We start from the raw sequence: 17,440 nt of genomic DNA, 5'->3' as shown, positions 1-17,440 counted from the left end.
TCTTTGCCTAGACAGTTGCTTTTACAAAAATTTTAGAGTTCTTAATTACTTGGGGGCTAGATAATGAATGTGTGCTGTTACATCTCTATTCTTATAGTGTGTTTTTCCTATTTATGTAAAAATGACAGTATTAATTTACATTTTATTATGAATAGACCTATAAATTATATTAATGTATTAATTATAAACACTTATATTATGATTATTTCTGAGACTGCATTTGGACTCCCCGAGAAATATATTTCTAAATACATGCCTGGCCAAGGCCGATGTATTGTACTTTCCGGCATTTTGGTCTTTAGCACATTTGCAAAAATTCAATGCCATACTTTCAGTGTGGTTATCCTGGAAATTATGCAAAAATCATTGTTTCCATTTATTTTCTGCCAGTTGTGAAAAACTGCATTTTGTGATTGCACAACATGTATTTTAATATTCTGATGCAATTCTCGAATATTTTAAAGCCAAACTCTGGTAACTGATTCAAGTGAAATACTCACGGGTGACTAAAGATACAATCTTCACCCAAGCAAGGTGGATTTTTGGTGCGCCCCTATTTTGCACCCTGTCATCCCCTAACTTTTCACCTCCTCCATTAAAAACCTTGATCATGTTATATATCTATAGTTTTAATTACGAAAAATAATCTTTTTTTTTAAGTGCTTTAAGTTTTACTGTACCTACATAATGATGCATAAATAACAGTAATATCTTAGCTTAAATTGCTACATGATTTTGCAATGTACATAATAACCTGAAGCACGAGAGCCTGTGAGGGTTAGGGCCAGCATCGCTCCCACCTGTCGAGGTGGACAATCAACCAACCAGTTACGGGCTGACGTGTGGTCAGCACAATGAGCCCCCAGTCGTGTAGATTTTCATGACCAGGTTACGCTACTCATTCGTAGCTGCCCAATTTCCTCACAATGGCGAGTTGCCACCAGTCCCATAGACAGGCCGAAGTCTCGGGAGAAAAGTTGTTACGCTTCCTCCGGGAGACACGAACCTGTGCATGTTCCATAGCCGGAGGCCAAAGCATGATGCCTTAGACAGCATGGCCACAGTGGGGGATTTGCAATATATAGGGATGTGCATAATTAGTTGACTGTTTTAAAATAGCAGAAATTAACAATCATGTTTCACAAGAGCATATTATGTAAATGGAATAAATTCTTCTGTACTCTTCTTGGGAGATTAATTCCAACAAACTGACTCTAACCAAAAATAATGTGTTTCAAGTAGTCGGTCACCTTTGATGCTAAATAGTATCGGAGTCTTATCGAGCGAGCCACTGAGTGTGTTGGGAAGGATGTCTTGAAGCATGTAATGTTAAACTTTGGAAAAATACATGATTTTTGGTGGAATTTATTCCATTTACATAATATGCTCTCGTGAAAATGATCATTAATTTCTGCTATTTTTAAACCGTCAGCTAATTATGTTCATCCATGTACTTATTATGTTATGCAGCAGTAACTTCAATTAATTCTTGTCTTCACAAGTTCAACTCTCTTAAAAACAAGATAGCCATGCTTACATTTCAGAAATCAGGTTTTGGTGCTACCCAAGGGGGGGATACCTCGATTTGGCACCCCTGAGAATCACTTATTAATATTAATCAGTAATTTGAACACCTTGGCGACCACGTGCTTGCTCACAATTTCGCCACTGTAGGTTGCTGATTTCAGGCTAGGGCACGTGTGTGTTCCTTTGCGAGTGTAGCTTCCTTTTTCCTTTTCTCTATCCACTGCAAGAACAGAGATAATGTAGCGAAAACCATATGGCTTACAAATAGGGGGAGGAGTTTTGCATACAGGGTAAGTCAAAATGATAGACACGATTACAGAAATTTATTCTGTGAAATCTAATAAACATATGTTATTGTGAGACATGCGAATCGAAAGGTTAACTTTTAAAGTTTAGTTTCCATGCAGTGTTTCCACTTTCTGCCACTAGGAGTCAGCAGCGAGCAGGAAAATGGCGTTGACTGGAGAACAGAGATCTTTCTGTGTGCCTGATTATCATGTGAACAAGTCTGTGATTAGTGTGCAACGGCATTTCCGTACCAAATATCGGAGAGAACCACCTACGGGGAAGGCCATTCGTAAGTGGTATGAACATTTCAGAGATTAGGGCTGCATCTGTAAACGAAAATCGACTGGCCATCCGTCGACTGGGGTAGAGACAGTGGAACGAGTGTGCACATGTTTCGTGCGGAGTCCACAGAAGTCCACCTACCGGGCAGCAAGAGAACTTCAACTTCCACAGAAAACTGTCTGGCGGGTTCTGCGGAAATGTATACAATTGAAACCCTACCGCTTGCAACTAGTTCAAGCCTTAAATGACACTGATTATGCTTTGTGCACGTCCTTCTGTGCTGATTTCCTCGCATTAATGGAAACGGATGGGTTCTCTGAGAGGTTAATTTACAGTGATGAAGCAACTTTTCACCTTTCAGGAAAAGTGAATAGACACAACGTAAGGATTTGGGGAACTGCCAACCTCCATGAATTTATGGAACACGATCGCAATTCTCTCAAAGTGAATGCCTTTTGTGCCATTTCCCATGAAAAGATTTATGGGCCCTTTTTCTTTCATGAAGGTACTGTGACAGGACTTGTTTCCCTTGATATGCTGCAACTATGGCTCCTCCCACAGCTTGCAGAGGATAGCGCAGATTTCATTCTCCAATTGTATGGTGCCCCTGTGCATTACCATGGCAGCGTTCGGGACAATCTCAATGGGGCATTGGAACGACGTTGGATAGGCCGTGCATCTCCGGAGGATCGACCTCTCCTTCATCGGCCAGCTCGTTCCCCCGACTTGACCCCATGCGATTTCTTCATGTGGATTTTTGTCAAGGATCATGTTTACGTACCACCACTTCCAACAACATTGGATGACCTGCCTGCCCGCATCATAGCAGCCATTGTTGATATTGACCGCAACATGCTACACAAGGTTTGGCAGGATATAGACTATCGGCTTGATGTGTGCAGTGTTAACGCAAGGTGCTCACATAGAAGACTTGGGATTTGTTTGAAAAAAACTTTAACAGTTTACCTTTCTTAGCACATGTCTCACAATAACATTTGTTTATTATATTTCACAGAATAAATGTCTGAAATCGGGTCCATCATTTTGACTTACCCTGTATTTGCACGATTTATCCCATGGATTGGTTGTTTCACTTGATTTGGATTACTTTAGCAAAGTTTTGAAGTGCATATAAATGCATATTTGAGCTTTATATGCATATATTGGAAGTAATTTTAATGCAGTCATTAATTTCAAGTTTTCCTCTTGTGCTTTTTTGTTCTTTGTGTTTGAACTAACCCATGTGAACATTCCAAAGTTGTTGGGAACAGGGGTGCCCATCCCCCCCAAGCCCCATGATGCACTCCCCCCCTAAAAATGTAGAACATCCCCCCCCTCGTTTATGCCGAATTAGTTACTCAAATTATTTTTGTAAGACAAAATTTGTAGAAAAATATAATACCAGAGGCGCAATCACGAATTTTTGTCTGGGGGGGCAAGTATCAGGATAAATGTACCAATAATAATAATAATAATAATAATGGCTTTATTATTATTATTACTACTACTACCGCCACCACCACCACCACCAGTAGTAGTAGTATCAAAGACATTATTATCCTCATAAATTACGCAAAAAGGGGGTAGAAGTCTGTGCTAAAGCATTTGTTTGGAACAAACGATTTGAAATATTTTTTCAACACCGTCAATTTTACATTAGCGAATAGTGGAAAACAAACACACAAACTGTATTTTTGAGTGGCAGAAAATGAATGATAAATGCATCCCGAAGATACATTTGTAACTTTCATGTACAACATACTGTATTTACTCATGCATAATGCACACTTTTTTCCAAAACTTTTGCCCCCAAGAACTGTGGTGCGTATTATGCACGGAATAATTCACACAGCCAACATGAAACCTTACAGGGTCGTTCCGTGATTTTGGGACACTTGCATTGATTTTTCATGTTTACGGAACCCTATCATGTTATATATCGTTGTAAAGCTTAAATCCTGCTGTTTCTGAATATGGAAACAGTATTCCATTCAAGATAACAACACTAATGTGAAATGCAGTTGAAATAAGTTCATCACAAAATGAAGGAACGTTGTGATTTTTATGGTACTGTGGATGAAAGAAAACATAAGGAAAAATATAATAAAAATTAAAATGTATTACTGGCCAAATAATATGACGTACATGGAGTGTGTAAATTCCTTAATGGAAGAAATCTTTTGCTGCTAACTGCTATTTGGAAGGTCCTGAATGTGCTTCGTATAAATGTTACATTAGTCACGGAAAGAAAAAGTATATATTTTGAAGTTCTTAAGTTCTTGTAGAAAAAGTAAAGATGGAATGAGCAAAACCATGTATAAAAGTTTGAAGGCCATTTCACACGATTTTTCACTTTGTAATGTAATACTCTGCAACACCAAGAAAAGCAGTGCAACTCTGGTGGAATTTGAGCATGCACCTTCCGTGACATGGGATGCATATCAGCTATATTTGTTGGGCGAGAAATAATAGAAAATAACTTCCTGAGCACTGCAAATCCATAAGGTAATTTTGATCTCGCTTTCGACTATTACAGAATAAATAAGGTGGTTAAAGAGTGAAAGCTTTGGGATGCTAAACACAGTGGAGGGAGAGGATGGAGGTGGCATGGGTTGGTGACTTATTGTTTACACAAGAGGATATTTTCCTCTTGGTCCACATTGCAACAGGTGACTCATTGAATAGGTATGATGTTATTGGCTCTTGATCAGCATAGCAACAGCTTTACGACCTACAACTAAGAAAGCCATTTCTTGAACCTGCATTGTACTGCGCATTATATACGAGATATAATTTTTTGTCACCTTTACTCATCAAAAACCAGGGTGCGCATTATACACGCATGTGCACAATACATGCGTAAATATGGTATGTTTTACACATATACAAAATGGAGCGACATCAAATAGAAAATACATATGCAACAAGATAACACTAAATTGTGTACGTATTCAAAGCTTATTCAATACAAATATACAACACATATTATTTAAATCCATTACATTACAAAAAAAAAAGTAGAATGTGAGTGAAGCGAGCAAGAAAATTTTTAGATCCAATTTTTGCAATTGAAAAATATAGATTTAATAGGGTGCAAATAATTTCACTGGACACCATGGCATTCTCTCTCTTTTACAACTTTTTTTAAAAATCATTCGGTGCCCATGGCCGACTCTCGCCGCCCCTAGCTACAGCTCTGAACTTGACGAAACGAGAAAAGCAGATAATGCGAGTGAAGCAAGCAAGAAAATTTTACAAAATATATTTTTATTTGCATAAAATTTGAAATTGAAGAGGTAATTGCTCCTCTATGCCCCCCTGCAGGTTCCCTTGGCTGTCAATGTTTGTCCCCCCTTGCTACCCTAGAATTGACTTCCGTCGAAGATGGAGGGGGAGTGGCAATGTCCCACAGGTAGGTAGAAACACTAAACATAATAACCAAAACTAAAAATCAAATCAAACGATACGATCCCCTCAATTTTTGTGTGAAGATATATAGAATTGGTATAAAATTTTGTCCCCCAAAATAATTCCCATGATGCAGGCGCATCATGAAATCCCCTTGTGGGCACCCCTGGTTGGGAAGATAGAGAAAAACCACACTCCCATCAATCAGAGACTTCTTACAGAAATGAGTAACATTTTTCAGGTGCAAGGATCATCAGCAAGTGGGGTTTTGACTCAATTTTTCACTCATCAGGTTGAGAAATTATTTATATTACGAATGGGACAGGTTAATTGGTACTCTGTCAATATGTGCCTTACCGATTTTTTTACCGATCCTATATATCTATACATATCTTATCATTTAGTGCAAAGTTCTGGCATTTCATTATGGTTTTCGTGCCTACTTTTTAAGAAAGATTTCTTTTGCATTGCAGTCACCTTGAAACACACATTTATTACAGAGGTCAATGAACCATTCAGGTTCTTCAAGGGCCATTTGGAATTTTATGTCGGATCAGTAGAATATCCGTTACCAGTATCAGTAAATTTTATATCGAGCCCATCCCCAATTTATATATTCGCCAATCACAGAAGAAATATGAGTCTACAGCAGGAATTCCTTCAATTCTTGGCATTTTGTGGGGCACTGGTGGAGGCTTAAAGCATATTATAGAACATCATATATAGTATGTAATCTTTAGGGTACATTTTGAAAATTTAAAAACATTTTTTACATTTAAAAACTCTACCTGCGAGATCTGGTATTATTTTGCCCATCAAAATATAGGTTGTAGTTCTACAGCTCATAATAGAAGGTCCCACAACTTTAAAACAGCAGCTACATTGAGTAGTGTGGCTTTCTTGCATTATCTTTATTCCTATGTGCAAGGTTCCTATAGAGCTGCAGTTTGAATGCCCAATAGGATTTCTCAGAAGTCGCTAGTATTTATTTACGTTAACATCATTTTCACAGTGGACAGAGAATAGTAATTTTTCGAATACCATAGACTAGTGTGAGAGATTGGCAGAAGATCATAAGTGAAGTTCTCTCTGATTCAACAGATATGCTCAGACATCCGTCTTCTGGCCAACATGAAGGAAGTAGAGGAACCGTTTGAAAAAACTCAGATCGGATCAAGTGCCATGCCCTACAAGAGGAACCCGATGCGGAGCGAAAGGTGCTGTGCTATAGCTCGCCACTTGATGACACTTTCTGCCAACCCACTGCACACTGCTGCCACCCAGTGGATGGAAAGGACACTAGATGATAGTGCAAATAGGTGAGACATTTCTGTCATATTGTTTTGTTGAGTTTCACAAGGAAGGGCCCGTGTTTGTTGCTGATATTTGAACAAGACACCAGTTTAGTTGGGTTATAGGACATCAGTTTGACATGCTATGCCCTGTATGTGGCAGAAGGATGTGCATGCAGAGAAGATGAGATATACAGTGTGTTTCATAAATAATTGAAGGCTTACAAAAATTTATTGCAAGTAATGTTAATGAAACCAGTTCAAAACGAATGAGGAACTCAAACAGTTTTCTTGTACACCTACAAATGTTCAATGTGTGCACCGTGGGTAACATGGCACTATAGGAATGCAAATTTAGTTTTTGACAAAAAAACGAAATATGAAATAACATGCTGTAATGTTCATGTTTCTGAAAGGTGTGAGGTGCATTTTCCTACCCTGTTTTGTCACGAAATAATGCGAAATATACTCTTAAACACGAAATTTACCGTTTATATACAGATGCGACACTTTCTGAAGTATCCTGTGAGTTATGCAATTCACGGGAAATTTATTAATTCTGCTGTAAATATTTGAGAAGCAAAAATGGACCCCTTTATACAGGAATAAACTTAATACTCTGGTAACTACATAAATGTGCTATTAGAAGGAATAAGTTTATTTTGTGTAATAAGTGCAGTTTTTAAATCAAATTTAGGATTATATTCACAATATTAAAACCAACATGTAATTTTATATAGCACTTTTGATGTGATTATTCACTGCTATAACATCGAAATTTTATTTTATTTACTGCTTTTGAACCCAAAATACTGTTTTTGTACTGAAATTTTGCTTTTTTATTTACCAAAAATATGTACCTCTACAGGGCACACATCGACATGATAGTCTAGTTCTTACCACACTCGCATCAACATGGGCATGTCGATAGTAGCCATCGCTGCCATGATACACTCCCTTAGGGCTACAATATCACGTGGCATCGGTGAGATGAATACCCTGTCTTTCATGAAATCCACCAAATGAAGTCTCACGGCAAAACATCCGGTGATCGTGGGGACCACAACATTGCACAAAACACTGTGAGTGATGTGGGTGATTTGAGTGTCACCTAGCGGCACGGATATGAACCCTCAGCTGAACAAAACATACATGCACAAACTGTTTGCGCTCCTCGATCGTTCTGGACTGGTTTCATTAATAGTTTACTTGAAATAATATTTTGTAACCTCTCGATTATTTATGAAACACGCGATAGAACAGTTTCTTTTAGTTGTATATTAGTAGAGGCACATATTTTTGGTAAATGAAAAAGCAAAATTTGGGTACGAAAACAGAATCGATTTCAGGTTCAAAAGTGGTAAAAAAAAATAAAATGTTGGTGTTATAGCGGTGAATAATCAAATCAAAAGTGCTACATAAAATGACATTTTGGTTTTAAAATAGTGAATATAATCCTAAATTTGATTTAAAAACTGCACTTATTACACAAAAGAAACTTATTCCTTCTAATAGCACATTTACGTAGTTACCAGAGTATTAAGTCTATTCCTGTGTAAAGGGGTCCATTTTTGCTTCTCAAATATTTACAGCAGAATTAATCAATTTTCCGTGAATTGCATAACTCACAGGATACTTCAGACTTCAGAAAGTGTCGCGTAGGTATATAAACGGTAAATTTCATGTTTAAGAGTATATTTCGCATTTTGCAGTTCATTTCGCATTATTTCGTGACAAAACAGGGTAGGAAAATGCACCTCACACCTTTCAGAAACATGAAAAATGAACATTACAGCATGTTATTTCATATTTCGTGTTTTCATCAAAAACAAAATTTGCATGTCTCTACATATTAGACATGGGTGCAAGCTGTTACGTGCATTATAATACACCATGAAACAAGTTGTTAATGGATGTTTTGGAGGAGATGCCACTGAGGGAAGAACTTATAGTTTTCAAACAAAATAACCCTTAAATGCAGTGTCTGGTTTTCCCAGTGTGGGCACCAATGCCAAGTATGTTTTCAACAGGAAGTTTAGAATTCCACAAGGTTTTAAATTTAAAAAAATATATCTCTGTAATTACAAACGCTAGTTTTTAAAATTTTATTCAGTACAGATTAGACTATAAGTGTTTGGTTGAAAGAACCTAATTCATTTATCCAGTAATAGTAGATGATGAAATAATTTAAACTTAATCAGGCCCCCACTTAGGCAACGCCTGGATGTGAGGTTTCAAAACAGTATCCATTTTCATGCACTTGCTGTCAATACTTTCAGAGAAAAAACTATTTTTCAATGTAAATGTGATGCTTGTTTTAGGTGAGAAATGTATTCCTGCTCCCCCAAATATAACCAGAATCATATTAAACTTTACTATGATTACTAATAGGATGCCTCTAGGTTCATGTAGCACTCAAAATGTGCATCTCCAAACATTACTTGAGGTACAGTATATTCTAAAAGTTGAAAATGCCAAATGTGTTATATATGTATGTCACATCCCACATTTAAGGGTTAAAAAGCAGCTGTTTGAAGAAGAGGTGGTTGTTGAGTTTAACGCCATTGGTCTAGTTGGTAGGGCACCTGACTGCCACACAGGAGATCCATGTTCAATTCCTGGGATGGGCAATCTAAGGTTGGAATTTTTCTAACCTTGTCCTTGCATAAGTCGGCTTTGGAGCTCACCCAGCCTCAAATCAATGGGTACCTTTTGGTAAAGGTGGCTGGAGCATGGTGCTGATCACATCAGCTCCAAAATAGCAGAGATCGAGAATTTGTGGGGCCGTACTCTGTGTGCCTAATGCTATATGCACTGTAACAATATATGGTTTGGGACAATGTCCAGAATTTTGCTTCTAGTGTTTGCCCTATGGATGCTGGATGGACCAAATTTGAAAGAAAGCACGACAAAAGATTTTGGAAAAAAAATGGAAATTACAGCATTCGGAAATTTTGCATAATTACAGAAAATTTAGAACTTTGGATCATTGCCCCTGCTTTCCCCCCAAGACCCTTAATTGTTAGATGTTACTTAAAATGTTGCTTTTTACTCATTCTTACATTTAGAATTTAAATTGTTCAAAAAGGTGGTGGACGAGAAGTTACAGCCTTTTATGTGCAATTTACCCCACAGTAACGAAAGGAAAACAAAGGGCTTTTTCAAAAGACTTGTTAATAATAGTAACAACAGATATACTGTTTTGTAATTAGAGTATATAATACCTTTAGGTGTATATTAATGAACAAAAAAGACAACTAAATATAGTTCATAGTTTTCAAGAAATGGCATGTTAATTGCTGCCATGTGGTCTGGGCAAATTACAACAATCGGGTCTTTGTCCCCGCATCCCCCTGTGTTGGATGTTGCTTAAAATGTTGCTTTTTACTCATTCTTGCTTGTAGAATTTAAAAATTTCAAAACAATGCAGTAGTTTAGAAGTTATAGCAACTTTTATAAATCTATTCCATAATAATACAGGCATAACAAATGAAAAATAAGGACCTTTTCAAACTTCGCTTGTTAATAATAGTAACAATGCCTGTATTGTTTTGTAATTTCAGATTTTAGGTATCTATAGGAATTTATGGTTCATTTAGGCATTTTTTAGGTCCTATACAATTTCAGAAACACAAAGATCTAAATAGCATGCATCTAGGATGTAGCAAAAAAAAAATAGGTATGGACCTAGAAATCCGTTCCCTAGTTATAATAATGATGACTTTTATGCTTAACAAAGATTTAAAAATAAAGTTAAGTGTAAAGTGATTATTCTAAAAACATGTTTATGTGGGATTCCAATGTACTGACTTCCTTACACAATGCCATAAAAGCTTTAGTCTGGAATATTTTGGTTCTTGATCTGGAAAAGACAGGGAATGTTATATTTACAAAATTGTAGGCACCCTGAGTTTGGTGGTGTGTGTGGAGTACAGCTGAATAAAGCAGTTCTCCCAAGCCATGAACTACAGGGTGGGCCAAAAGTCAGGTGACAGCATTGTCATAGGAAAGGCTGGTGTGTTGGAGGTCCACTTTGGCCACATATGATGTTTGGGGGGTGGGGCAAACCCAAGGACACATGTGACAACCCCGGCCGCCATCTTGGGATCCGCCATCTTGAACGGAATTTAGGTTTCTTAAATGGAACCATAGGCATGTGACATGATTTCCAATTGTTTTTTCGTCAGGAGTTCAATGGCGCAAACCATTTTGTCCTATCGTGAACCTTTTCCTAATTATGGCCTGTCTTTCCCCCTGTGTGTCTCCTCACAACACATGCTCGACATGACCACCCTCGTGCACAATGGTTTGTACCACACGACTCTTCCAGTCCTCATGCACAGCCAGCAATGTCTCCGGACGCACAGCAGCACAGGCATTCACAATCCGCTGCACCAGATGCTGTAAATTCTGGATTTTCACGGCGTAAACCATGGCCTTGAGGTGGCCCCACAGCTAGAAGTCGAAGGGCGTGAGGTCCGGTGACCGTGGTGGCCGTTCTACCGGTCCCCGACGGCCGATCCACTTCCCAGGGAACTAACTGCTGGTCCAGATAGTCCCGTCCACAATGTCCGTAGTGGGAAGGGGCTCCATCCTGTTGGAAGAACTTTGGGTACGAACCGTCCTCCGACAAAACCGACGGAAAAATTTCCTCATCCAGCAGTCGTTGTTAGTGGTCAGCATTCAGCGTGCCGAAGATGAACAATGGGCCAATGATCCTCGTACCAAAAATACCATACCATAACCTTCCGGAACCAACGATCCGCGATGCATCAATCCAGTGTGGGTTGTTGTCACTGCAGTAACTGTGATTTTATTTGTTCACTTTTCAGTTTATGTAAAAAAGTGCCTCATCGGAGAAGAACACCTGCAAGGGGAGATCCGGGTTGGTCTCCAGTTCCTCCGTCGCCCATTCTGCAAACTGTACCCGACGGTCAGGATCGCCCTCTGTCTGATGCTGGTGCATCTGAATTTTGTATGGGTGCCACTTGTTAACGGCAATTATCCTGCGTATGGACGTTCGGCTAACTCCAGATTCAAGGGCGATACGTCAGGTGCTTCGTTGGGGGCTTTTTGAGAAGGATGCGAGGACAGCAACAGTGGTTGCCTCATCTGTTGACGTTTTCGGGCTACCACTGCGTGCTTTATCGGCCACAGATCCCGTATTTCGAAATCTGCTGATGAATTTTGCCACACCATTGTGGGAAATGGGCTCCCTATCGGGGTGTAATGCATTAAACTCTGCAGCCACCACACGCGAGCTCCGATTTACACACATGAGGATGATCTCCACACGTTCTTCGGTCGTCAGCACCATTATTCAGTCGGTGATACCTGCAAAGATAAAACAGGCCATAATTAGGAAAGGGTTCACGATAGGACAAAACGGTTTGCGCCATTGAACTCCTGACGAAAAAACAATTGCAAATCATGTCGCATGCCTATGGTTCCATTTAAGAAACCTAAATTCCGTTCAAGATGGCGGATCCCAAGATGACGGCCAGGGTTGTCACATGTGTCCTTGGGTTAGCCCCTCCCCCCAAACATCATATGTGGCCAAAGTGGACCTCCAACACACCAGCCTTTCCTATGACAATGCTGTCACCTGACTTTTGGCCCACCCTGTATAATGTATTTTAAGGGCATTGTGTGTTTACATTGGAGACATGAAAAGAAAGAAACAAAACAATGTGCGGCAAATTATACCATGTGTTTAATATTTCTGCCATTTCTTTGCGTGGGGACTGGCAAGGTATGGTCTTGTGGAAGAAAATTCAAAATTCCATGTTTTGCTCAATTAACCATCATGCACTAGCAGTAATTAATAACTTGTGTACAATGTTCATTGCAGGAGAATTACTTTAGCAGAAGCTTTCTTGTCGGCCGATTCGATTCTGGTGACTTTGCAGAACATCTGTGAAGGACTTGTTGTGTACCCGAAAGTGATTGAGCGTCACATACGACAGGAGCTTCCGTTTATGTCTGCGGAGAATATCATAATGGCCATGGTGAAAGCTGGAGGAGACAGGCAGGTAAGCAACAGACATCAATTAATCGCATCTGTACTGCTCCCCTCCCCCAAATAGAATTTATTTATCTTCTAAAGCCTGAAATAACATGCCACTTGCTATCTTACACTAATACAAAGTAATAATGTTTTATTTTTGCTGCTTTGTGCGGACTTTGGTGATGGAGAATCTAATTTTGTAAAACATTTTAAAACTAAATTATTCATATTCACCGAGACAAACTATTATAAAGTACCCAATAAAATATTCATATTTAAAGCTTTTTTATTACAAATTTTTAGAGGCATGCAAATTTCGTTTTTGACGAAAACACGAAATATGAAATAACATGCTGTAATGTTCATTTTTCATGTTTCTGAAAGGTCTGAGGTGCATTTTTCTACCCAGTTTTGTCACGAAATAATGCGAAATGAACTGCAAAATGCGAAATTGAATCTTAAACACGAAATTTACCGTTTATATACCGACGCGACACTTTCTGAAGTCTGAAGTATCCTGTGAGTTATGCAATTCACGGAAAATGTATTATTTCTGCTGTAAATATTTGAGAAGCAAAAATTGATCCCTTTACCCAGGAATAAACTTAATACTCTGGTAACTACATAAATGTGCTATTAGAAGGGATAAGTTTATTTTGTGTAATAAGTGCAGTTTTTAAATCAAATTTAGGATTATATTCGCAATTTTAAAACCAAAATGTCATTTTATATAGCACTTTTGTTGTGATTATTCACCGCTATAACACCGAAATTTTATTTTATTTACAGCTTTTGAACCCGAAATCGACTCTGTTTTTGTACCGAGATTTCGCTTTTTTATTTACCAAAAATATGTGCTTCTACAAATTTTAAAACTATTAGTACATATTGCTAAGGATGCCCATGGCAGCCTTGCATTGCATTGCACCATCCCATTAAGGCACAGAAGAAATGTGGAGCTATACACCTGATGGGATCAGTACCATGCTCCAGCTGTTTTTATCAGTCAGGGATGATCACTGGGTGCCAAATGGTCCAATCCCTCCCGTCAACATGTCTTGAAGTGCTGATGAAAATGAGATGAGATTATTAGTTAGTCCAATTAAAACTTTTCCTGCCGAATCTAACAAAGATAAAATTAACATTCTGCATACATGAACCAACCAGGAATATTTGCTCAGATTGTTCTTTAAAATTTTTGCAATTTACAATGGAAGATTTTGACGAGAATTTATGGGTTAATAACTTCTAGAAGAAAAAAAAACAGTTGCAGGATTAATATATTAAATATGCATATTGTACTTATATATTTAATGCTCTATTTGTAGATTTTTGACTTGATTGCACAGGGCAGTTTCACAGAATTTAGTCAAAGTTGTCATCTTAACTGCATAATAAAATCCACCTTTCAAGGTCATTTAAAAAAAAAGTGTCAACCTGAATTCTATAAGAGATAAGCTGCTTCTACAACATGGATAAATTTTCATTTTGCTATGCTGTTGTTATCCTAGGTTTAAATGTATTCCAAAGCATGTGACTTTGTGTGCACATGAATAAGTATTATTGCATTTGGCTCTGATGAGGTATGTACTTTGCAAATCTATGTATATACACTTCAAGAATCAGTATATATTTATTTATCCAAATTACAGATATCTGAGAAATGAGAAACCTGAATCCTTATCCCAGTCAGTTGAACCAAGTTTGACTTCATCAAAGTGCCACATAATATTTAATGTGAAAGGGGCAGAACAGAAATTTTGAGAACTTTATAGATTCTATTTAGACTTTTGGAAATACCATGTGTGCCAGCATCTTTGTTTACACTATTGCGCATGCGCCAAATTCGTCGCAAAGGAACATGGTTACTCGCAAGGAATGATGGTTTGTCCTACCGAAGTAATGCAGCGCTACATTGATTCATTAATATTTTACGCACGAAAGTCTTGGTCAACCTTGAACGACGCATATAATGTGTTTTTGTGTAAATGTAGATGGGGGGGGGGCAAGATTTGTAGATCTGGCACTGCTTCAAGAAGAAGAATCTTCGAGATCCACTTGCAAACTGAGATCATTATTGAGCTTCCTTTCGTAATGTATCTCTTTTTCATGTTCGACTTACGCTTAGCTAGGTAACAGTCAGGAAACTTTAAGGAATGTGTTAACTTCAGGACAACTTCAACACAAAGCATTTGCCAGTTATTGCAGAGAAAAGTGGGGTGAGAGATGAAAAGTAGGAGGAGCTTAAGTTTGAGAGCATGGAAGTGGAATCTGACAGTTGGTCGGGAGTAGGAAAATAACTTGGTTTTGAGTTTTGGAGAGACTGGAGACGACAGGGAGTTTGGTTTTGAAAGATAGTCGAGCTTGATTACGAAAGATGAAAGTCGGTTCTAAAGTTGTTTGGGAGTGAAGTACAGAGTTTTAAGAGACAGTTGTGCGGGACTAGATCAGTGTGTGTGTGAGAGAGAGTTACCCTGGAGACTCTTATTGATCAACTCATCAAGAACGAGACGGGTAACATGCTTTTTCTCTACCGCCCACCTTATCTATGCAGACTGTAGGTCATTTTAACCCAAATATATGTATGAGTTGCCACTCATTTAAAAAGTTCTGTAGGTTAAGTTAATTTAGGTACCTCCGCAAATGGAAGATGCAGCAAAGCGAGTGCTTACGAGCTACCGCTTCCCTCTTATGGGAAGCTCTACATTCATCTAAAGGTTCCTGGTTCGATCCCAGAACCTGTAGAGGCAGTAAGGTGTAGTTTAAACGCCTGATAAGGTTCTTTATGCTTTTCCATTCATAAACTTGTATAAAGACATTCTCTGGCAAACAAAAATTCAATAAGTTTTGTACTTCCAGAGAAAGTGGATCCCAAATTTTACTTTCACCAGCATTATACATACATACATTCAATCTGGATGGTACCAACATAGCAAAATGATATAAAATTTTCCTCAGATTTACATATTCCTGCATCTTAAGTAGCTTTAACTTGGTCCCAAGAAAAACATAAAATCTAGATATCACACTAGCTTGATTGGTGTTGCAGCCTTGAAGTTGTTTTGTAAATACAAGTTTATATTTGACGTAAATTTGAGCTGTAAACAGTCTGTCTGATATTTTTTTTTAACTTCTAAGGCAGTGGTTCCCAAAGTGTGCTGTGAAACATTGTGAATACAATTGTAAATTCAATCAATGATATGATTGTTCCACATATATGCTTATTTAGTAGATTTTACATATAAAATGTTTATGAATTTGAATGTTTATTTTTAAACTTCAACGCAACCACACTGAGGGTTGCAAGTGTTAGATGTTCCTACATTCTGACTTGGCTGCTGTGAAACTAAAAAGTTTGGGAACCCCTGTTCAAGGGTTTTCATTTGCCCCCCCCCCCCCATACTTAAAGGTTCCTTTGTTTATTTCACTATTAGTTGCGACTATGAAATGTAATTTTCCATTTCAGGAATGCCACGAGCAGATAAGAGTCCTGTCGCACCAAGCGGGTGCCCAGGTGAAGCAGAAAGGCCTGGACAATGACCTGGTAGACAGAATCAGAGGCACTCCCTACTTCTCACCAATCCTTCCCCAGTTGGATTCTCTGCTGGACCCATCGAGCTTTGTAGGAAGAGCCCCAGAGCAGGTTGGTGATACTTGATAATACAAGTGATAACATGTCACACACAACACAAGTCCCAAAGAGGATTAGACTTGATTCACATGAGGACTCGGATCATGATCAATTGGAAAGAATATTTGACTGAAGCAAACCTTGTACACGTGTACAACTAAGAAAATTCTGCATTCTACACTCCTCAAAAAAAGTTTGTAATATTGTTACATTAGACAATAGTTGATAAGACAGCCATGGAATGCAACAACACATGGTATCAATCTGGTGGACGTTCTTGACTTTTCGCTGACATCCGCCACCATGCCTTATCACTAGACCTTGGAATTTTAGTTTCTAAAAAAAGCTCGAAAAATCCTGAAACAGATTTTAAAAAAACTTTAAATTGTTCAAAATTCCTGAAAAATACTGATTAGGTATAGTCACCGGCAATGAAAATGGGACACCTATATCCTGATGCACTACCTTGCATAATGTTGTGTGTTGCCTAATCCAATGACGATGGGAGAACTTACAATTGAAAATTTGGTATTAAAAGCCACTGTTCGCCATATAGTTAGGCAACAATCTTTTTTTTCATGTTATTCACAGTCAAACTCTGCAATTTTGTCTGTGAGGATCATCTTGTATGCTGAAAATAATCTTTCAATGCTGAATGCCACAAAGCACCGAAGTGAGGCGAAAGTGAGCAGTTGCACTTTGGACTGTAGAGGTAACAGTGGCAACAGACATTTTACTTTGTTTAGAGCTTTGAAAAAAGTACCGTGAACCTGCGGGAAGGGAAATTGACAGAGAGTACGTTTCAAAGCCAAACACATTACACACAAACACAGGTCTTTGATAAATTTTCTCAGTATGATATGAAAATTCTGTTAGGTGATTGTAATGCACAGATTGGCAAAGAAGAGACATTTAAACCCACGATTGGTAAAGAAAGTCTTCATGAATTAAGTAATGATAATGGTATAAGATTGATTACTTTTGCAATCTCAAAGAATTTAATTG

At 38.2% G+C, this 17,440-nt stretch overlaps 1 protein-coding gene across 1 annotated transcript in view; it reads left to right on the top strand.

Annotated features, from left to right (window-relative positions):
- Window positions 1-17,440, top strand: part of Adsl (adenylosuccinate lyase) — a 521,028-nt gene that overhangs the window by 498,008 nt on the left and 5,580 nt on the right. Inside the window, exons 6-8 of the mRNA XM_083110875.1 lie at window positions 6,607-6,824; window positions 12,649-12,829; window positions 16,271-16,447. Of these exons, the coding sequence (XP_082967001.1) occupies window positions 6,607-6,824; window positions 12,649-12,829; window positions 16,271-16,447 (576 nt within the window). The remainder of the gene's footprint in view (window positions 1-6,606; window positions 6,825-12,648; window positions 12,830-16,270; window positions 16,448-17,440) is intronic.

This window comes from Lepisma saccharinum, chromosome 24 (genome assembly GCF_977018435.1).
Source record: "Lepisma saccharinum chromosome 24, izLepSacc3.1, whole genome shotgun sequence".
In the NCBI taxonomy this organism is placed as follows: Eukaryota; Metazoa; Arthropoda; class Insecta; order Zygentoma; family Lepismatidae; genus Lepisma; species Lepisma saccharinum.
The sequence above is the reverse complement of the archived record's forward strand: the minus strand, read 5'-3'. Positions and strand labels throughout refer to the sequence as shown.